Source organism: Lissotriton helveticus, chromosome 9, assembly GCF_964261635.1.
Source record: "Lissotriton helveticus chromosome 9, aLisHel1.1, whole genome shotgun sequence".
Lineage (NCBI taxonomy): Eukaryota > Metazoa > Chordata > Amphibia > Caudata > Salamandridae > Lissotriton > Lissotriton helveticus.
In genome coordinates this window covers 265,579,802-265,601,946 of record NC_136070.1, presented here as the reverse complement: position 1 = coordinate 265,601,946, position 22,145 = coordinate 265,579,802, and the positions used below count along the sequence as shown (strand labels likewise).

At 43.8% G+C, this 22,145-nt stretch overlaps 1 protein-coding gene across 2 annotated transcripts in view; it reads left to right on the top strand.

The window, feature by feature from the left end:
* ANGEL1 (angel homolog 1) overlaps positions 1-22,145 on the top strand; it is a 348,097-nt gene that overhangs the window by 176,543 nt on the left and 149,409 nt on the right. For both annotated transcript variants that reach the window (XM_078659942.1, XM_078659943.1), the window contains exon 7: positions 11,387-11,497. In XM_078659942.1, coding sequence (XP_078516068.1) covers positions 11,387-11,497 — 111 coding nt within the window. The remainder of the gene's footprint in view (positions 1-11,386; positions 11,498-22,145) is intronic.

Here is a 22,145-nt window from a genome sequence, read left to right as displayed (position 1 = left end):
TGTACTTGCCCTCCCATAGCACGCATTAGAATAATAATATTTAGTAAATTTCCAGTTTATCGTTTCTGATGATGCGCTTTGTTGGCTATAGGTCTAGACCATGTGATTTAGTAAGTGCTTTCCTTTCAGTGAATTAATAAATTTGGCAGCTTCTGTCATTGTATCTGTAATTAGTGTAATAGTGTGAATATATTATATATTTTAACTTTAGCATGTTTGTTATCAACTTGTTAAAAATGCAAAATGTAATTAATTCTATGTTGTATACTTGCATGTATGTTCTGTTGAGATGTTTTGCGCGGTTTTCAGCTTTTCCCTGGTTTCTTGTTCTATGTGATCAGGTGCTTTCTTTTCTGTTGAATGAAAAAAATACTTACGTTGGATTTTAAATGGTAGTTTTAGAGGTCAAGGTAGTTAGGTTTATTTTAGTTCGCTATTTTGGGTGCGTATAATTTGTTACTTATTTATGTATACTTGCTTCCTTATATATCATTTTGCTGGTTTGTGATAGTTATTATTTTCTGGCGGTTTATCAATTTTCAAGTTGTAGATTTCTTTTCATTTAGAAAATCTATGTAATAGGATAAAAGTAGGAAACCCACCTGCTGCGCAGCGACACAAATAGGCTTCTTCGCGCCAGGGCCTTTCCCGAACAGTACTTTTCTTCTTTCCCTACCAAAAGGCAGGGGTTGCCATTCTCATATCTGGCTCTTTCCCAAAGGTAGTGGGGCCGACGGTGTCGTACATCCAGGGAAGACTCCTGGCACTTTCTCTCTCTGTGGGATCACACACGATCGCACTATTTACCATTTACGCTCCCAATGAGGGTCAAGAGGCATTCTTACGCGAAGCGGTGGACGACCTGACATCTTCTTCTGACAGGCAAATACTCCTGGGGGGCGATTTGAATATTGTTTTCGATAGCCAAAGGGACCGCTCGGCACAGAGGCAGGGACAGACTGGGGCCCTTTCAGATAGCACAAGGCGGTGGCTCGCTGACAAGGGGTTGGTTGATGTGTGGCATCACCTCCTCCCCACTCAAACGACTACACTTTTTACTCTCATTCTCGCTGAACTTACACTTGCCTAGACTATTTTTTAGGGTCTTTATCTCTTCTCCCCTTTCTACAGTATTTGGTTATAGAACCACAGTCATTATCGGACCACACAGGGGTGACTATGGCTTTATCTCCCCGTCTCATGCCCATCCTTTTCGTGGTGGCTCAAGGATACACCATTTCAGCACCCAAAGTTATTACACGCCTCACTAAGATGTTAAAAGACTACTTAACCGCAAATTAAATGCCTGACACATCTATAGTGTCCCTATGGAAAACACTTAAACTGGTGGTTAGAGAAGACCTGATAGCCACTTCATCTGCGGACAACAGAATCCGCAGGAAGAAAAGGGAGGAGCTTTTTCCGGCAGGTCTCCGAACTAGAGGGGATTCATAAAAGAACAGGTGCCCCAAGAGTATGGAGGCAATTAAAATCTGCACGTGCCCAATTCGCTAGTTTGGACCTATACCGAGCAGAATACGCAGCCCTACGGCTCAAACACATGTTCTATATGGGGGCAGATAGATGTGGCCGGCTATTGCTGCACACACTTCGTGCGCGTCAGGCTGTGACGGTTTCCACGATAATAGACAAGGGGGACTCTGAACTTTCACGTGAGGAGGACATCTCTCGTGCCTTCAGGGACTTTTAGCCCGTTTATACTTGGCACAACAAACCCCGGAGCAAAACCCTTCGGCATATTTCAGGGACATAACACACTGTCGCTTAACACCTGATCAGGCCACCACTGTAGACAGTCCGATCCATATCGAGGAGGTAATCTCAGCTACTGCATGGCTTAAGCTCCTTAAATCTGGCCCGGATGGGTTTACAGCCATTTTTTATAAAAAACCTTTTGCTCAGTCTTAGCCCCAATTTTGACCCGACTATTTAACGCAATCGGAGACAAGTCGGAGATGCCCCCACCGATGCTTATGGCATCAGTGGTTATCTTGCCCAAGCCTGGCAATGATGGCAGGTATTGTGCCTCACACAGACCCATTTTCCTGTTGAATATCGACCTTAAGACCTTCACTGGGATTTTGGCGAACAGTCTGGGCCCGTTGGTGCCTGGACTAATAGATCCAGACCAAGCCGGATTTGTGGCAACGAGGCAGTGCAGCAACAACACTGTGAGGCTTTTACACCTCATAGACAAGGCACACCGTCAAGAAGTGGAGAGAGTAGTGCTTTCTGTTGACTTCGAACAGGCATTTGACTGGATACATTGGCCCTTTCTAGAGACTACAATGGAGAGGTTTGGAATAGGTGACCGATTCCACAGGTGGGTGCTTAGTGGGTATAGTCATCCCTCAGCCACAGTCCGGGTGAATGGTTACATGTCCGAACCCTTCCCCATTGCCAGGGGCACGCGACAATGCTGCCCGCTCTCCCCACTCCTGTTCGCCATCTATATGGAGCTCCTGGCCCAGAGGATTAGGAAAAATCAGCGAATAACAGGGGTTCTTTTTGGGGGAGAGCGACACACCATCAGCCTCTACGCGGCCGATCTCATCGCCACGCTTGAATCTCCTGGATCGTCTGTCCCGGCTTTCCTTGCCGAACTGGAGGAATTCTTCCGAGTCAATGCCACTAAATTGCAAGCCTTGGGCTTCTTGTTGCAGCCTCCAACTTACCTGGGCGTGTCCCATTTGATGTGATCAAACAACAATTCTCTACTTGTGCATCACGCTGGCAGTCTCCCCTGCAGAGACAGTCTCTGTAAACTATACGTGCATGCTAACACAGATACGGAGCGACCTGCAACGCTGGTGCCCGTTTGGTCTCTCGTGGCTAAGTCCGGTAGCAGCCCTTGAAATGAATGCACTCCCCAAAATTCACTACCTCTTTCAAACACTGCCTGTGGAGCTACCACGGGATGATAGGGCGTCTCCAGGCAGAGTTCTCCACTTTTGTCTGGGCGGACAGGACACCATGGATGAGCAGTGGCATGAGTTTAAGATCTCCCGGGTAGGGTGGGTTGGGAAATGCCCAAACTGGACTATTACTATGAGGCATCTCAGATCCGTGTTTTGTTAGCATGGGCTTAGCTGAAGTGTGAAAAAAATTGTCTCTTAATGGAGCGGGCACTGGCTGCGCAGTCCCTGTGGAAGATCCCCTTTCTCTGTAAAGCCACCCAACCTTTAGGTCTCTGCGGCTCTCCAATAGGACGAGCTACACTTATTGCCTGGAACTCCACGTCTAGGCGCAACAGCCTCACCTCATTTCCATCACCCCTTACTCCCATTACGGGCAATCCTGAATTTGCCTTTTCCCATTGGGAGATGGAAGGCCGCAGATCCATAGGACACTTTTTTACTGAGAAGGGGCTCATGTCATTTGAAGATTTCAGGGTGGACTTCGATACGCCTAAACCGGAGCGATATCGCCACCAACAAATTTGGCACTGGGTGATGCAGCCAGAGAAGCCTCACCCCCTACGAGTGATGGTTACTATCCAAAAAGTCTCCCAAACACCTCATCACATTGCTCTACTACATCTTACGCCCCCTGGAACAAGATATCAAATCCGCAGGGCAGAATAGGTGGGAAAAGGAGTTGGGGCGGACACTGACCCAAAAAGAGTGGAGCGACATTCACTGTAAGGCCAGGCCTTCAGCACGCATCGTTTCTAGCATAAAATCTGCCACTAAGATAGCAACACATTGGTACCTTACCACCATAGGCTGCATAAGCAGGACCCCAGTCGTTCTTTGAGCTACTGTAGGGGGTGCAGAGCTGTTGGCACCTTGTTGCATATACTGTTGGAATGCCCCATCCTCAAGCCCTACTGGACACAAGTCTTGGACGACATAGACTGCCATTTTAACACTACTATCCTGCGATTTCCAGAATACATCATCCTGGGCGTCTCTGACGGGCTCTCATTTACCCTAAAATCACGCAAAGGGAGACATATGGGCATTGCTCTGGGGCAGCTTTGCAGAATATACTCTCGGCGTGGGGTTCTGAAAGGGCACCTACGATTCAGGGGTGGCTACACAGGCTTTGGTATATGCTGGGTATGGAGCACATCTCCTTCTCTCTCCAGGGCGATGGGGCATCATTCTCAGACCAGTGGCGCCCTTTTCTAGGCCTTTTATGCTCTGACTTTTGTGAGCTCACATGCCCTTGGTATATGCGCCTCTTGCATCTCTCCACACTGTCACTAGACTCCACTCACTCCCAAGACCACTAGTATGATGGCAGTCGGCCCTCGATGTCTCCTTGGTGACATCGAGGCTGGGGGGAAAAGCAGGGGGGGAGTAGGGGTAGGGGAAGTAAGGGAGGGACAGGGGTGATTTGGTAGTTTCTTCTTTGAATGTTTCGATTGCATCATGTAGCGTCAATTACCTATGGCCCATGTTTGGGCCTTCATTGCTTGATGCATTGTCTCTTATCTTTTTTTCCTTCAAATCAATAAAAAGATTTAAACCTAAAAAGATAAAAGTTGGAGAGTGTGTTAATATTTATTTGCTATTTTACATTTTTAAGTTTCATAACAGTTCTGTTTTAGTTTAAATGTAAGCATTATGTACCTGGTTATGTAGTTGTTGAAATATCTATTTGTTCTTTAATTGTTTGTTGAGAGAATCTGGCAGAGTTGTTCGGAAACATAGGTTTCGACTCAGGTTAGGAAAATCCGAATGCTATTTGGAGCCTTTCCGACCAACATCGTAATGAGGCCCAAAATGTAGTTTTATTTTTAACGTATAATATATAGATTATATTTTTGCCCATAATATATATAGCTCAGTGTTTCAATGTTTGTAGTTAATGCAAGTTTTTGGGGGAGTTTTATTGTATATATGTTGGTATATAATTTTTTTGTGGTGAATGGTAAATATGTTGTTAATGTAATGTATTTTATTTAATTTAAATATGTGTATAACACGCTTTGGGTTTATTTGAAGTAATTGTTTTATGTGAAAAGTGGTTCTTCTTAATTATTATTTAATTATTTTGACGATAATGTTGTAGTTGATATTGTGTGAATCGATATTTTTCACATTTAGGTTCATTTTCAGTTAATATTTTTGTTTCCGATATTTTTGTTTTTGATTTCTAGAAACATCGATATTTCTAACACCAATATTTCTGATTTTTATAGTTAAGTATATGGAGTCGATATATTTGTTATTGATATTTAATTTCCGATATTTTTGTGTTTCAATATTTTATGGATCAATATTATGTCAGTGATCCCTTAGTGCCATTGCATTGAACTCCAGCTGTTGTAATTTTTGACTTCTAACTTCAAGCAAGTGCATTTTCCCCTACACTAAAGATACAGCGGCTATCCTATATAGCACCTTGATTAACTTACGTATTAGTTGTCTTTCCTTTGACTCTTTACTTGCTGATACATTGCTGATGTGAATATACTTGCTCAATATTTGTTTTGTAAGAGGACTCCAATTACATTTCCTGGTCCCTTGCTTAGGAAAACAGATGCCTAATGCAGAGATGGTACAGCAAGGAGCATGAGCTTGGGGATGCTAACCTACACCTGTGTGTGATTGTTCTGATATTTTGTGTCTTTTTTTGTTTATGATGGGGTTTATGCACTGACAGTTGGAGTTTTCTGCGTGGGTTGGGGGGATTTGTTTGTCTGCAGGCTATTTTACAGATAGTACAGAGCTCGGTTTAGTGCGAATATAGAAAGAGCTTTGTTGTGACATGCACCCCATTGTATTCCAGACTTGCCTGTGATAGTTCCTGTGACTGCAGTATGAGAATGCTCATCATATTGACCTGGAACATAGGAGGCCTTGGCAATCCCCAGAAAAGGTTAATCCTATATTGTTTAGAGAGACATGGTATATTAGTGGCAATTCTACAAGAAATCCACATGAGAAATCTGACATCAAGCTTTTTTGCCTCTGGCTGGGGCCCAGACGGATACCTTGCCGCCTACACCATATATTTTGGTGTGGTGTGATTTTTAATATAATGCTCTATGTTCTTTAAACCTTCTTATGTGTATTTGGCCACTCTGGGCAGACTACTGTTCCTGAAGGGAACACTACACGACACTCCTCTTAAGGAAACAACACCGCAGGCTACGCCGATACTGCCTAGGACTCGGATCTCGAGCTGGGACTTGACTTGGTCCTTATATACCCTCCATTGATGGGATGAATTTAAACCCTTATTTTGGGTGATTACCTGGTGATGATACAGCGGTAAACACTGGAAACTTTGTGGATACACTACAATTTACATTAAGCCCTGATGAAGTTCCTAGTGTGACAGGAACAAAACGCGTTGGCTGATTTTAATTCATGTGCAACAATTTTGAAAATAAAAGAGGATGATGGACTGAAATTTACCATATTGAATTTATTTCTGGTGTATGTTCCATTTTGAAGTAACTCCTCTTAACCTGATAAAGACATACGCCTCATGGGGGGTTTCTATCCAATCTTTTTGGCGACATTCTGCCCTGATCGACTGGACGGGAATATTCACTCCTGCTGCTATTAGGCTCTTGAATTACCAGAATAGAATCATACTTCTTCCACAGCCAGCCCCTAAGGAATCACCAAGCCTGGCATTGGTGCCTCTCATGATCGCCTTGCAGTTACCCGGTGACCTTATTCTTTGGACCATCCCCCCTTATTCTGCAGGACTCGCCTAGGGTTCTACCCTATATCTAGAATATCGGTCCGTTTCACTGCCATCCAGATCTTTTCTTCAAATCTTCCTACGCGGATGTGACCCTTGTTTGGCTAGTCCAGGCGCTTCTCTCTTTTTGAACAAATAAAGGATGGTGGCAGTGGATAACTTAGACAGTCAGCACCTCTGTTATGTTTGCATATGGAGTAGGTATTGCCTCAATACTTTCAAAGCGTGCTCTATGTCTCAATACCATGCCACCCACCGTATCACACAATTTATGCCGAAAAAGTTCCCTATATATTCATTGACAAATAAAGCCATAGACAGAGCACAGCACATATAAGTAAACAGCTGAATTTCCACAATCAGCAAAATTATTTAATACAAAAAAGGTTCAGTATGTGATTAGTTCAGCAAGCAATCTTCATCACAATTGTTCAGTTGATATAACATTGGTACAGCTACAGCCGACATGTGTTTCATCAACATGATCTTGTTCAACAGCCTTGAAAAAGTCGCAAGTTGGCAACAAAACACGTGTCGGCTGTAGCTGTACCAATGTTATAGCAACTGAACAATTGTGATGAAGATTGCTTGCTGAACTAATCACATACTGAACCTTTTTTGTATTAAATAATTTTGCTGATTGTGGAAATTCAGCTGTTTACTTATATGTGATGTGCTGTGCTCTGTCTATGGCTTAGCTTCTCTCTTTTTGTCCCCCTTGTTACTGTGCCCTGAATAAGGTGCGACTCAACATTGGGGTCGCACACAGAGAATCGCCTCGGTGCTGGAGTTCTTGTGTTCATTTGTCTTCCTCCAAGATTGTTTATCTATGTTATCTAATCTCTGTGTTTATCAATCCTATTAAAATGTTGGTCTAATTGAAGAAAAGAAACTGTGTTGACACCCCTACTTTGTAAACCAGGACCTTGTGGCTTTCCAGTATTGTCAACTTTGCGTTGGAGGCGGGGCTATTTATAAGATGTTATGTTGTGAGTTTGCTTGCTGGATTTGTCTGTATTTTAGGATATGTCGGAATGAATGAGTATGCATTGGTTTGATTGAATGGCTGTGTTGTAATTTACAGGTTGCGCCTGGCTTATTTGTTCTTGTTATCTATTTCATATTATCATGCTTTTTGTGATTTAATACAGTAAACTTGATGTAAATCATTTCCAATATATCCGTTGATTCTGTTTACATTGTTCAAAAAACTTTCTGATTTTGTGACGATTAGCAGTACTATAACAAGTCGTTAAGCAGTGGGGTTTCTGTTGTGAGTATTACTTTGATGAGCAGTCAATATATGCCGATGATATCATGCTCATGGAAAAAATCCAGAGATCATTTGTGAGGTCGTGCAATATGGAGGTGTTTCTGGCATCCATAATAGATGGGCCAAATCTGAAATTTTCCCCTAACCAAAGCCACCACAAAACCAGACCTTCAATACCCTCTGCGATGGTGTGAGAACTCGGTCAAACATCTGGAAATTTGCATTAATCGAGAAAATCACTTATTGATATGGGATAACTGGGGATCAAGCTATTCGACAAGCTTATTAACCAAGTTGACAGATGTATAAAGCTGCCATTATTGATAGATGGCTGGATTCCCTGCTTAAAATGATAGTGCTTCCCAAATTTCGTTGTCTGTTCACCATCATTCTCATACCCCTCAATAAAACCTTTTTCCTCTGATTGCAATCGCACCTGATCAGGTTAGTCAAGGGAGGCAAAAAAAACCACACTAAAATGTGAATCGCGTCTGCTATCCATACTACTATTATAAAGAGAGAGCTGAAACCTTTGAGGCGGGTAAACTCAAGAAGTACAGCACCAATCACAACACCCAATACAGCATTGGAAAGGGGAGTTGCAGCAGATGGACATAGGCTATACAGGTGGCCACCATATACATTAGAAACGTCAAAGAACCTTAGGGGTAAAGTAGTCCCTTGTGGGCGTGGGCGTTGGCGTGGGCATGTCGGGGGCGTGTTCGTGGGCGTGTCAGACTACACACATTTTACTTTGTGGCTGTAACCGTTGTCAGGTGGGCGTGGGCGTGTCAAACTACACATTCAGAGGGCCGTGGGCGTGTTGGGGCGTGGTCGTAGCCGTGTCAAAGTACACACATTATACTTTGTGAGAGGGGCGTACCACAACAGCATTCTCAGAGGGGCGTGCCACAAATTTTATAACAAAAAAATGGCCGCGTCATTCAGTAGCGCGCCTTTCCATTCACGAGTTATAATCACTTCTCACACGTCCGTATAGAAGACACAAGGCGCGCCACATTCACGCACATTGCCATTCAGGCGGAGTTAATAACATATGTTGCGAAGCAACCTTTGTGGGCATAAGCGTTACCGATCTCAACCGGGGATAAACGCAGGCGTCTCAGAATGCACACGCCCACACACAACAACGCTGAACAGCATGCACACCTCACGGCGTGCATGATCGCTAATCTCACTGTGATGAGATTAGCGTTCGTGCACGTTGTGAGGTGTGCGTGCCCTTTAGCGTTGTTGTATGTGGGTGTGTGCATTCTAAGACGCCTGCTGCATTGGAAAGCGGTGGGGTAGCGTTCGGTAAAGTTTGCCGTCCTTCAGGTAAATCTTTTTTATATCCGGACAACGTCGGGACGGGCAGCTAGTCATATGATAAAAGCAGGCTATGTAGTCTCTGATTTTGAAATGTACTAAAGCGCCACACAAACACTCTATGCAATATATTGGTATGATAGTAAAAATAGTGTGCCGCACCTATCAATCGAGAAGGATCAGATAGACATTTGTTTACTGAGCACTGTCATCTCCTCCAGTTTGCTCAGGCCAACTCAACTCATACAAACTGTTATGTGCACCAACTGGGCTAGCTGGCTTATGGCCAGTATGACAGATCTTTCGCCTCTTTATTCCCTGGCCATACAACTTTCCAAGAACCCGAGAATCACCACACTGGATAAAGTTGTAGTCAGTAGTCTGGAGAAGACCGACCTCCAGCATATCGACTAGCTATATGCGGGAGGGAGGTTTTGATTCTAGATCGGTTCAAAGGAAATAGAAATGTTACAGCACTAGACATCTTTCCATACTAGCATGTGCTGAATGCCGTTTCAGTGCGACGGCCTTCATTTCAAACTGAAAAGAGTTCCTCCCACTCACTCATATGGTTTGTACGCTACGTCTCCGAGGTTGGGTATCACTCTTGTATGACATAAATATAGATTATCACCCCCGGTAGAAAGTAAGGAGACAAAACACTGGAAAACTGACTTAAATGAGACCCCAGCGGTAACCCTCTGAAAATACTGTTTCCTAACAAAATGGGATCCATTAACAACAGACACAAGCGTCTTCGTTTTAAGTTCCTTAATCAGTTGTACTGCTTTCCACACTCATTAAATAAAATGGAGCCCCGCCAGACCCTCACTGTGCAATAGATGTGACTTGGATCCTGCTGGATTCTTCTATTTAAAATGAGAATGCCAACTAATTAGAGTTTACTTGTTTGATCTAGCACAAATGGTAGGGGAGATAACGGAATTGCAAATTGAATGCACTCCTAAGCTTCTGCTACTGGGATTCACCAAACCTCTCTCTCAACTAGCTTGGAGATTATCTAAAGTACCAATATTGCTGGCTTTATGTATAAATGTTTGCTTGGATGAAAGCCCCACCCACAAAGCCTCATCCTGGCTAAAAGATGCTGCGTACAGTGGCAAGAAAGCGGAGGTATATGCTGGAATGCAACTGCTTCGATCTAGACCACAGGACATATTGGGGCCTCTTAGGATTTACCTGGCACCTATGCCGGAACAAGATAAAACCACTCAACTGAATTTATTATGATGCGTGTAATAACTATTATACCATGCTGGTGTTGCTGTCATAATGGGACTGAAATCCTGTATAGCTTGGACTGAGTGGGTTTGCAAAGCTATATGTTATATGTATATCCACATCTGTAACAGGACTAAGCTAATATCTAGATACAAAGATCGATTATTTAGTAGGCTGGGATTCACAGTATATAATTTATGCACTTAAACAACTAGAAGTGCTCAAGCTATCAATGTGCCATTTAATTTACTGCCTGCACTATGTATTTCTGTTTTGTTTTATTAGGTGTTTTGTTTACTTTTTTTCATAAAATAATATAAACATTATTAAAATACAATGTTTTTAAGTGTAAATGTAGAAGTCTGTATGGATGTTATTACCGGGTGTTCCCAGTCTGACAAGAGGGAATCATTCCAGCATATGAATCTCTGAAAGATGCCATGCTGGAGAATCAGAGTTACAGGTATGTAAAGTTGTCCTTTCTACTGATGCTACTACCCATTCATATTAGCACATGGCCATACACTCGTTGATTCGAGCAATGATTGGAAATGTGTCTAAAGTTAAGGCACCCTATGCTCTTAGCTCGCTTTACTCTCTTTTTTTCATTAATCACAGAGATAAAATACATTTAGAAAATGCATTAGTTATTGGTTGCATGTTGTCAGAATTGAACTGCACTAATATTTCATGCAGGAGTCACCAGTGTACTGACCCCAGCCTTCTTTCATAGATCCTGGAGGTATAGTAAAATATTTTAGTATTTTCGTTCGGCTTTGAGGACAGGTAATGATCTTGATATCAGACATGGTAATGAGAGCATCTGCTATTGTAATACATGTTCTCTGTTCTCAGACCGGCTGAAGTATGGGCGAGACTTCTTGCTTCAGTTTCAGTTTTGCGAGGATGCTTGCCAACGCCCACCCAGTCTTCTCCGTCTTGATGGAGTAACTGATGCCAAACCAGGTAAGAAGATGTCATACTGAACTGCTTCTATGTTATCAGTGCTCTGTGCCCATCACCAGGCAACCGTATTGCAAGCAATTGAGTGTATAGGCATTATTCGCATCCCTTTTATATTGTAGTTATAATAGTCTTTATAACACTGTAATGGTACTATTCTTCTTTACTTCATTAGCTAAAATCTAATCTCAGTGAGACAAGACCAAAGCACATTACTATCATCTAGCTTCTGTACTCTAATCGCTATGAAGTACATTAATGTTGTTAATTCATTTTGACTAGGAAACTGTTCACTTTACAGAACAAGCACTGCACAAATTGTCACTGCTTTATAAGGCCTTTTTACTTGCAGGTGTAAAACAACCTGACTTCAACCAGCAATTTTTGCCCAGTACCATGTTAAATGCTTTTGATGGTCCTAACTCAATGTGTTTGTTCGGTTGTAGGTGCACTTCTCCTCAGGGAAGCTCCATTGATAACATAAACATTGAATTGTCCCACCCACGTGTGGGATCTCAGAGCACTTTACAAAATAAAAATATACTACGTTTCTTGCTAAATTAGCCACTATTAATTTATTGTACTTTTTTTTATTTTTTTTTTTAAATACAGCCAATTGTAATTTGGAAAAGTAATTAAAGAAACAATTTTGACAAGAAAAACGCGGTGACAAACCTTTTTGTAAGAAAAGTGAGAGCATAAGAGGGCAATATAGCAAGGTAAGCTGCAGGCAATAGAGGTTGAAAAACTGACACTTCTCCTTTAAGGAAGCGCACGCCACCACTGACTTATCTTGCTGTCAATTACATTTGCTACAGTTCTTTTTCCAGCTCCTGGTAGCAGGATCATGGAGACCCAAGCTCTTCCTTTTTTGGATCTTTTTGTGAAAACTCCTTTCAAACCTTCACTTACAGCTCTTCAAATATGTCTTTATATGTGTTGAGTATTTATGTTCTGTTTCCTCTTAGAAAAAATATGTTGCTTTTCACAGAGAAATGCCATCACTTTTTATCAAAATGCCCTTTTCTTTGGCAGGAAGAAGGCACAGTCTGATCCTTACGTAGTCTGCATAGTCTGTCTTTCTAATTCCTACTGTCTGAGTTCACCGTTCATGTATAAAACCGTCAGTTGCACGATGTGACTTAAAAGGAATATGTGCAGAGATGACAATTTGAATGTGTAGCATGCGTGTACTGAGTCTGTTTTTTTGGACAAATGAGATCATAATCTATGTGAGCGATTATTTACTCACCATAAGCCAGGAACAAAGTCCGTCTGTATAGGTTTCGAATAAACATGAAATACTAAGATCTGGTCTGTTTAATGTGCAGTGCGGGCTGCCATTAATATATGGGAGACAGTCAACCTACTTGTAAGATCTGGCGCGCTCTGTAGACAGAAATCGAGGCTGTGATTGCGTGGATACATTGTATCTTATTTTAGTACAGAGCCTTGTACCAAGAATTATCTTCCCGGGCCTAAAAATTTACATAAACTACATTGTTATTCAAACTAGATTTTAGTTTGTATGGAAAATGTTGACCGCGGTTAACTAACCAACTATTGAGTACGCCGTCTGCTGATTGGTGTATCTAAGAGAAATATGAATTAAAATATCTCCTAAAATGTTGTTATTTCAAAGTGCCACTTGCTCTACTTGCAAGTTCAGATGCGCACGACCGACAGAAATCAAGGCTGCGACTATGCAGATGCATTGTATCTTGTTTCAACGCAGAACTTTATAACTTTTATATTGTATACTGGGGCTGGCGATTCCCATTTACAACATTGCTATTTACATATGCCAGACCTTGATTGATATGGAAAAAAGTGACTGCAGTTAACTCAGCAAATAATGGGAACACTGTCTGCTGATCGTTGTATCTATATGTTATGTTATAGCATTTATTGAGCGCACTGTTAACCGTAGGTGCCCTGGCGCTATGTGAAAACTTCCTTAAGGATTGAAACCAGAGTCATGCTAGCCCACAAACAACCAAGTTTTTAAGGCTTTTCTAAAAGCCAGAAGGTTCGACATTCCTCTCAAATACAGAGGAAGCTGATTCCAGCCTCTGGCCGCATTAACTACAAAGCTTTTGCCCCCCCCCCCCCATGTGGCTTTTTTTACAAATGGCACATAGACCAGTTTGGCATCAGATGAACGTAGTGGTCTATTTGGAGTATACCAGTACAGCCGCTCTTTTAGATAGGCCGGCCCTTCTCCGTAAAGTGCCTTATGAACAAGACACAGATCCTTGAATCGGGTACGCTTCCTAACTGGCAGCCAGTGCAATGTCCGTATCTCTTTCGCTATTGGGGCGTATTTTGGGATGCCCAACACAAGTCTGGCAGCAGCATTCTGCAGGAGCTGCAGCCTCTGCATTAATCCTTCCTGAATGTTAAAATACAGACTATTGCAGTAGTCCAGCCTCGACATGGTGAGGGAAGTGATAACTGTTTTACTGCATTCTGTGGGTAAAAATGAAAGTATTTTCTTACAGGACCTGAGCACAAAAGACGTGGCCGAGGTCACTGCATTTATCTGGTCTTTAAAATTGAGCTTCTGGTCCACCCACACTCCAAGGTTTTTAACCTTCTTATTCGGGGCGAGGAAGGGGCCCAGGGTATCTGGCCACCACTCCGGTGTCCAGAAATTAGGATCATTGCCAGAACATAGTACCTCTGTCTTGCTGGAGTTTAATTTAATTAAAGAGAACAAGGGTACCCCATTAATAAAACCTGGGGTTGAAGTATTTATAAAAATAACAATGGTTTTAGGTGGCCTCAAAAGGTCCTAATGGAAATGGAGTATAACTTTGGTTATGAAATCAATCCTGGGAGAAGGTTTTTGCAAGGTACCGCACATACAGTACTTTATTAATATTTTTACAATTAAATATTTTGTATTTTATATTTCAGGTGCTCACACGTGACAAAGTGCTTGTAGTGACTAAGTGAGAAATTATTAAAACAGCTATATACAAAGTGTCACAAACAAGGTTATTCCCCACAGAAAAATATATACAATGGGATAGGGGAGTTTCCTTGAATGTGTCGACGGCGTTTCGATCTAAACAATTCTAGATCATCATCAGGACGTGAGCTTTCTTCAAAAGTCTATTGACAGAGATTTTCTCATCAGATATTTGATATTTGGAGAGCAAGGTACTTCGGCTGTTGTGACTAAATCCAACTGCACGGCGTCTGTGTAGCAGAGCTCGAGAAATTAAATCTTGGTATGTGTTGGTATACTTTGTAGCGTTTCCAACATTGTCAATGTTTCGATATTCTAATCCCGATATAATGGATGAAGAAAACAATAATGCGAATTCTGATCCGAAATTAATGGCGTTGCAGGGTCCCGACGGGAATTAATCACCGCGGAAAGCGGCGCCGCTATCTGTGCCTCGCTGCTTTGGCGTTCAATCGAGGCTCGATTGAACGCCCCGAAGCCATCGACGCCGAAGTCGACGACACCGAATCCTTCAACGCCGATTCCATCATCTCTGATGCCGGATCCCGAACGACGTCGTGGAAGTCTTCCTCGTCCGGCGTCGGGCTCGGTAGCCGGCTCCGGCTTCGACGGAGTCGACAGTGGATCCAACGGCTTCGAAAGTGAAGCAGAGGCCGAGGCGTGAAGCCCAGAGGCTTATGGAAGAAGAGAGTTATCGTGAGGAGTATTTGGAGGAGGGTGAGCTACAAGATCCTGATGACCCTTATGAGGATCTTTCGGTGGCCAGTGGTCTTGAACTGTCCCCTGAGTGGGATTTGGTTTCAGTATGGGACGAACCCTCTAAAGATGTGGCTCCTTACCACGTGGTGATTAAAAAAGCAGCAAGTTTATTGAACGTTGCTTTACCCTCTGCTGAGTTCAAGTCAAATCTACTCACGGAGGTTCTTCACTCTCCCTCATCGGTGATTGAACCACTGCTGCCCTTTAATGATGCCCTTAGAGATCCTATTTTAGAGGTTTGGAAGAAACCTTTATCAGCTCCAGCTGTATCTAGAGCTGTTGCCAGAAGGTACAGGACTGCTCCAGAAGACCCAGAATTTTTATCCACTCGCCCTCTGCCTGAGAGTTTGGTGGTACAGGCTGCCTGTTCCAAACGGTCTGCAGGAGCTTTTCCTCAAGTTCCAGCTGAAAAGGAGTCGAGAAAGCAGGATCAGGCTGCTAAAAAGGTTTTCTCCTCTGCTAGTATGGCGCTAAAGTCCACCAATGCGACCTGCCGGATGGGTCGTTATGTTCACGCCCTTATGGATACTGTTAAACAGTTGGTACCCAAATTACCTGAGGAGGATAGAAAAGACTTCCAAGAAGTTATATCTGATACTCAGGCTGCAGCAAGGCAGGTGATTCAGAGTGGGTTAGACACGGCAGACTCTGTGGCAAGGATCATGGGCTCTTCTGTGGCTACGAGGAGAGCTGCATGGCTGAAGTCTAGTGAATTTTCTTCAGATGTCCAATCTACATTGTTGGATCTCCCTTTCGATGGATCTGGCTTGTTTGGCAAGAAAGCAGACGCTGCTTTGGAACGTTTTAAGGACAGCAGAGCGACAGCCAAGTCATTGGGCCTTCAGTCCAGGGGCACTTTTGGAAGGCGTACTAGGGGATTTAACAGGTCTTCCTTTCGATCCTATAAATCTACGCAGCAGCAGCAGCAGAATACGCTGTACAGGTCTTATAGGGGCAAGCAAAGAGGCCGTTCTCGAGGCCGTCAAGCCTCCTCCTCCTCTTCCCCTTCCCAACCCCCTGCCAACGCAGCAAAGCAGCCCTAGATCCGCCATTCCGGATCATGTGGGCCCAGTGGGGGGCCGGCTTACCCATTTCCTACGAGATTGGGAATTGATAACATCGGATCTTTGGGTTCTCAATCTCGTGGGGAATGGGTATGCTCTTCCCTTTCGGGAGTTTCCCCCAAATTACCCTCCTTGCCAGGGTTATTGTTCTGAGGACTGCTTCTCCTGCAGGAAGAAGTCCTGGCGCTGTTCAGAAAAGGTGCGATAGAGGTGGTTCCGGAGCAGGAAAGGGGTCAGGGGTGCTACTCCCGGTATTTCCTGATCCCCAAAAAGGATGGCAGGCTTCGGCCAATTCTGGATCTCAGGATCTTGAACCTTTACCTGAAACAGGAAAAGTTCAAGATGCTCACTCTTGCACAGGTTCTTCAAGCGCTGCTGGAAGAAGACTGGATGGTGTCGATCGACTTGCAAGATGCGTATTTTCATATTCCCATCTTGAAGTCGCACAGAAAGTATCTCCGTTTTACGGTTGGGTCGCAACACTACCAGTTTGCGGTCCTTCCGTTTGGTCTTACTACTGTGCCTCGAGTCTTCACCAAGGTGATGGCAGTGGTGGCTGCACATCTCAGGAGGTCGGGGATACCTGTATTCCCGTATCTGGACGACTGGCTGATCAAAGCGGAGTCGCCGGAGAAGGTGCTCCATCATCTGCAAGAGACAACTCAGTTGTTGCACAGGTTGGGTTTTTCGATAAACGTACCCAAGTCTCACCTGGTGCCCTCTCAGCGAAACCTGTTCATAGGTGCGGTACTGGACACTGCTGTGTGTCGTGCATTCCCTCCACCTCAAAGGATTCGCGACATACAGGAAATGATTCCTTTGTTCTATAATAGAGCGGTCGTTCCAGTCCTGAAGGTTCTTCGCCTGCTCGGTCTGATGGCTTCTTGTATTCTGTTGGTCAACCATGCACGCTGGCACATGAGGGCACTCCAGTGGTGCCTCCGCAGGCAGTGGTATCAGCACAACGGAGATCTCAGGGAGTCAGTGAGGATCTCCAGAGAAGCTGCAGTGGATCTGTCTTGGTGGAGCGTGGAAGGCAATCTGTCGCAAGGAAAGCCTTTTCAACTTCCTCCATCGGTGGCCACAGTAATAACGGATGCATCCACTCTAGGGTGGGGTGCTCATCTGGGGGATCTGGAGGTCAAGGGTCTTTGGTCTCCGGAGGAAAGGTTGCTTCATATCAACCTTCTAGAGTTGCGGGCGATACGTCTGGCACTCAAGGCCTTCCTCCCTTCCCTTCGCGGTCAGTCAGTTCAAGTCCTGACGGACAACACGACTGCGATGTGGTACATCAACAAGCAGGGAGGATTGGGGTCGCAGTGTCTCTGCAGAGAGGCTCTGCGTCTCTGGTCCTGGGTTCAGGACCATCAGATTTGTCTGATGGCAAATCATCTGGCTGGAGTTCAGAACGTTCGTGCAGACAGTCTCAGTCGGCAGTTCTCTGCCGACCACGAGTGGAGGCTTCACCCGGAGGTTGTTCACTACATCTTTTAGATGTGGGGGACTCCTCGGGTGGACCTGTTCGCCACTCACGAGAATGCTCACTGCCTGTCATTCTGTAGTCTCCAGTATCCGATGCAAGGAGCCTTGGGGGACGCGTTTCAGTTGAGTTGGAACTCGCAACTCCTTTACGTGTTTCCTCCCATACCTTTGATTCCTCGGGTTCTGAGGAAAATTCGCCAAGACCGGGCCCAAGTTATATTGATCGCCCCGAATTGGCCAAGAAGGGTGTGGTACTCAGACCTTCTCCACCTCTCCTCTCACCCGCCGTTCCGTCTCCCTCACAGGGCAGATCTCCTCTCCCAGATGGAGGGGCAGGTTCTACACCCCCACCTCCAGACCTCACACCTTCATGCCTGGAGATTGAACGGGGCAACCTGAGTTCTTTTTCTCTCCCGCCTGACGTGGTGGATGTCATCTTGTCAGCCAGGCGTGACTCCACTAAGTCCATCTATTCTTATAGGTGGTCAACATTTGTCGCTTTGTGTGGGGAGAAATCTATAGACCCTTTGAGAGCCCATTTGTCTGATGTTCTCCAGTTTGCCCTTTCTCTGGCGCAACAGGGTCTTGCTGTTGCCACGGTGAAGGGCTATCTTTCAGCGCTGTCGGCATTTCTCTGCTTGCCTGACCAGCCATCTCTTTTTAAATCTCCTGTGGTTTTAAGGTTTTTGAAGGGCCTCACAAATAAGTTCCCTCCTACTCCTTTTATTGTGCCTCAGTGGGACTTAAATCTTGTTTTGACCTTTCTGATGTGTGCTCCCTTTGAGCCTCTTCACAAATGTCCTATCAGGCTTTTGACTCTTAAGACAGTTTTCCTCGTTCCAATAACCTCGGCAAGGAGGGTAAGTGAGCTTCAAGCTCTTAGTTCCAAGCCCCCTTTCTTGTCCATTCATGCTGATCGAATGGTTCTTAGGACCAGGGCTGCTTTTCTGCCTAAGGTGGTAACTCCCTTCCACCTTGGTCAATACATTACCCTCCCTACCTTTTATCCTCCCCCACACCCTTCCAAGGAGGAGGAGAGATTACACCGTCTGGACCCCAAGAGGGCGGTGTCTTTTTACTTGGACAGAACTAAAGACTGTCGGTTGGATGACCAGCTCTTCATTGGCTTTGCTGGCTGCAAGAAAGGAAGAGCGGTCCATAAAAGAACTTTATCAAGATGGATCGTCCTCTGTATAAAAATCTGCTACTCTTTGGCTGGTAAGGAACCTCCAGAGGGTATAAGGGCTCATTCTACTAGAGCTAAGTCGTCAACCTCAGCATTGGCTAGAGGTGTTCCTGTAGAGGATATTTGTAGGGCCGCAACTTGGTCATCCCTCCATACTTTTGCGAAGCATTACTGCTTGGATTCCGAGGTGAGGAGGGACGGTCACTTTGCACGCTCTGTTCTCCTGGATTTCCTGGTCTAGAAGAGTGGACACCCTCCTCCGGGAGTGGGGACTGCTGTGGGACTCTATTCACAAGGTGAGGAATCCACACGGCAGATGTATCTATCAGAAGAACAAGTTACTTACCTTCGGTAACGCTTTTTCTGGTAGATACAATATCTGCCTGAGGATTCCTCACTGACCCACCCGCCTCCCCGTTGTCCACTCTTCTTCGCCAGAGTTTCTATAATGTATTCATTTTATTTTCAAGGAGTTGTTTATTTCAAATGTTTTATTGCATTTGCTTCACACTGTGTGTGTTACCTTGATTTCTATACTGCGTATACTGTGTATATGTCTACTGTCGTTGGTCCGTCCGTGCGCCTCGAAGGCACGGAAAAAAGGGCGGAACTGATGTCATCACGCCGGCGTGGGTCTATTATAGGCGTCGGTGACGTCAGCGGAGTCGCGAGGGATGCCGTGCCTCTTTGACGTCCGAGTCCACGTTGGCGCGAAGCTACGAAAAGAATTTCCGAATGTTGCTGACGCAGGGGATATTCACAAGGTGAGGAATCCACAGGCAGATATTGTATTTACCAGAAAAAGCGTTACCGAAGGTAAGTAATTTGCAGGCAGTTAAAAAGGATAACCAACTCTCTAGAAGACAAGGCCAGTGTGTCACGATAGTTAAATCTCAATGTGTCATCTGTATATCTGAAAACCAGAACTATATTAGATAGTGAATTATCATCTATCTCTTTGGTTTATGTGTGATATATATAGTGTATCCTGTTGATAAAAATCAACTATCTGTTGTTGATCCATTATAGGTGCTAACCACACATCAAATTAATGAATTCCCATGGAATAATGGACCGATGTCCCAAAACCGCCAATACAGGCTGGACCAAGGTCTATCATCATTTAGCCCACATGTATCGCTGCGAAGCCTAAATATCCATTTCTGTTCTGTGGTGAACAGATATCTGGAGATATTGCTGATATGGGACGATATAAAAGGTTTTTCCAATACTGTCCACTGAAAGTCTTCCTCCCCATGATTTTTCTCTACTGAATGTTTAGTGAGGCTCGTCAGTGTCTTTTTGCATCGGAAAGAAGTTTTATGTTCAAGCATGCGTTTACGCACTTTACGTGTAGTCATTCCAACATAACTAATGGAACAAGGGCAAGTCAGGAGATAAATCTAATTATCGCTATTACAATTCGTAAAGTGTATTTGTTCCCAAGGACGATCGGTGCCTATGTCCAATGAATACAGACAATGAAAATTGAGGTAGAGACTTTAAAAGCAGTAGGCCTAGAGGAGAAAAAGAAATTTTATAGATGTCAGTATAGTTTGAGGGATTGCAGATTGTACCAACAGAGGGAGGGTTCCACAGTATCTAGAGAATCAGAGATACTCGATAATCAACGTCGGTCATCTATTTTAAGAACGACTAGGACATAATACCTATCATTTAGAGGATGACATTCATCGGGTTAAGGCAGTGACGATCTAATACCCTTTCCTCTGTTACCCACTCGAGTAGGCAGGGGTGGTATCTTGGCCAATGGCAGAGTGGACTTTAATCACAAACGACAAATGGGTGGTCAGCATCTTAGATCGAGGATATTAATTCATAGTAGCGGATGCCACCCTAACAGGCTGAGGAGATCCCCTTCAACAGCTAGCAGTTCAAGGATAGTGGTCTAAAAAAGAAACATTCTACCATATAAATTATCTGGAGCTCAGAGCTGTCCATCTAGTTCTCAAACTATTTTCTTTCCTAAGTCTGACATGGACTATTCAGATTACGACTCACAACATTGCTACCATGCATTACATGAATCGACAAGGAGGCACCAGATCAAGACCTTTGTCATTACAAGCTCAATCATCTGGAATCTGGCTCTATCCAACAATCTGAATTGGTCAGCAATTCACATTCCAGGAAAGATGAATGTAAAGACAAACATGTATTAGTGCATATTACAGAGTCTCATGAATGGGTTTTATACAATGAAGTTCTAAAACCAGTATTCTGAGAATGTGGGATTCCTTCTTTAGATCTCCTCGCAACAAGAGAAAAGAAAGAATTTAGAGAATGCCCATCCAGGTTGTCAGAAAATAGATCACTCGAATGCCCTTTTGATAGAATCGTGGAGGCCATTACTCTACACTTTTCCTCTAGTTCCATTAATACCAGCGGTGATCCTCACACTTATCAGATCTGCAACAAAGATGTTTTAGTAGCTCCAGATTGGCCCAGACATTAGTGGTACCTGGATTACAGATGTCTACAAGACCACACAAGAGGTTGCCATACAGACTGGATCTATTGATGAAACTATAGGGTCAAAATCAACAACCAACCTTTCATCAATGAATTTAGCATCATGGCTCCTGAGATCTGACTAATAGCCATCGAAATTTAACACTGGCTTGTATGGAAATCTTAAGAGAAGCTGAGTGTACGTCTACAACAGCATTTTAGTCAAGCCTCTTCAGCTGCAGACAGCATGGTCTCATAATGATCAGTGCTTTGTGACCCAGGGTTGGGCACAGAGGTGAAGACCTGAAGGACTGATGTATTTAACTCTTAAATAAAAGTTCATGTTTACTCAATATTAGGGTGTGAGAAAAAAATGTTTCTGACTGCTTTTGAATGGGAGAAATTACAATGAAGTGTTAACTTAACGATTGAGTTAACTCTTCGTTTGAACTTTCTCCCATTTTAAATTGTTGCTTTTACACACAAGCAGGCATCTTTCTCCCAGTGGCTGCTAGACATCAGATATTTATAACTCAAAATATAGTGAAAAATTTAAGAGGGAGAAATTTAAAATGCAGAAAATTTTTCCAGTTCATGGAACATTTTTCTACACTACGTCATGAAACTTTTCTACACTAAAAAGTATGTTCAGGTTTTGTATGTAATGGTGCTACATATGTTGAAACGTTTGTCCTGTGCCACAAGTGCATACAG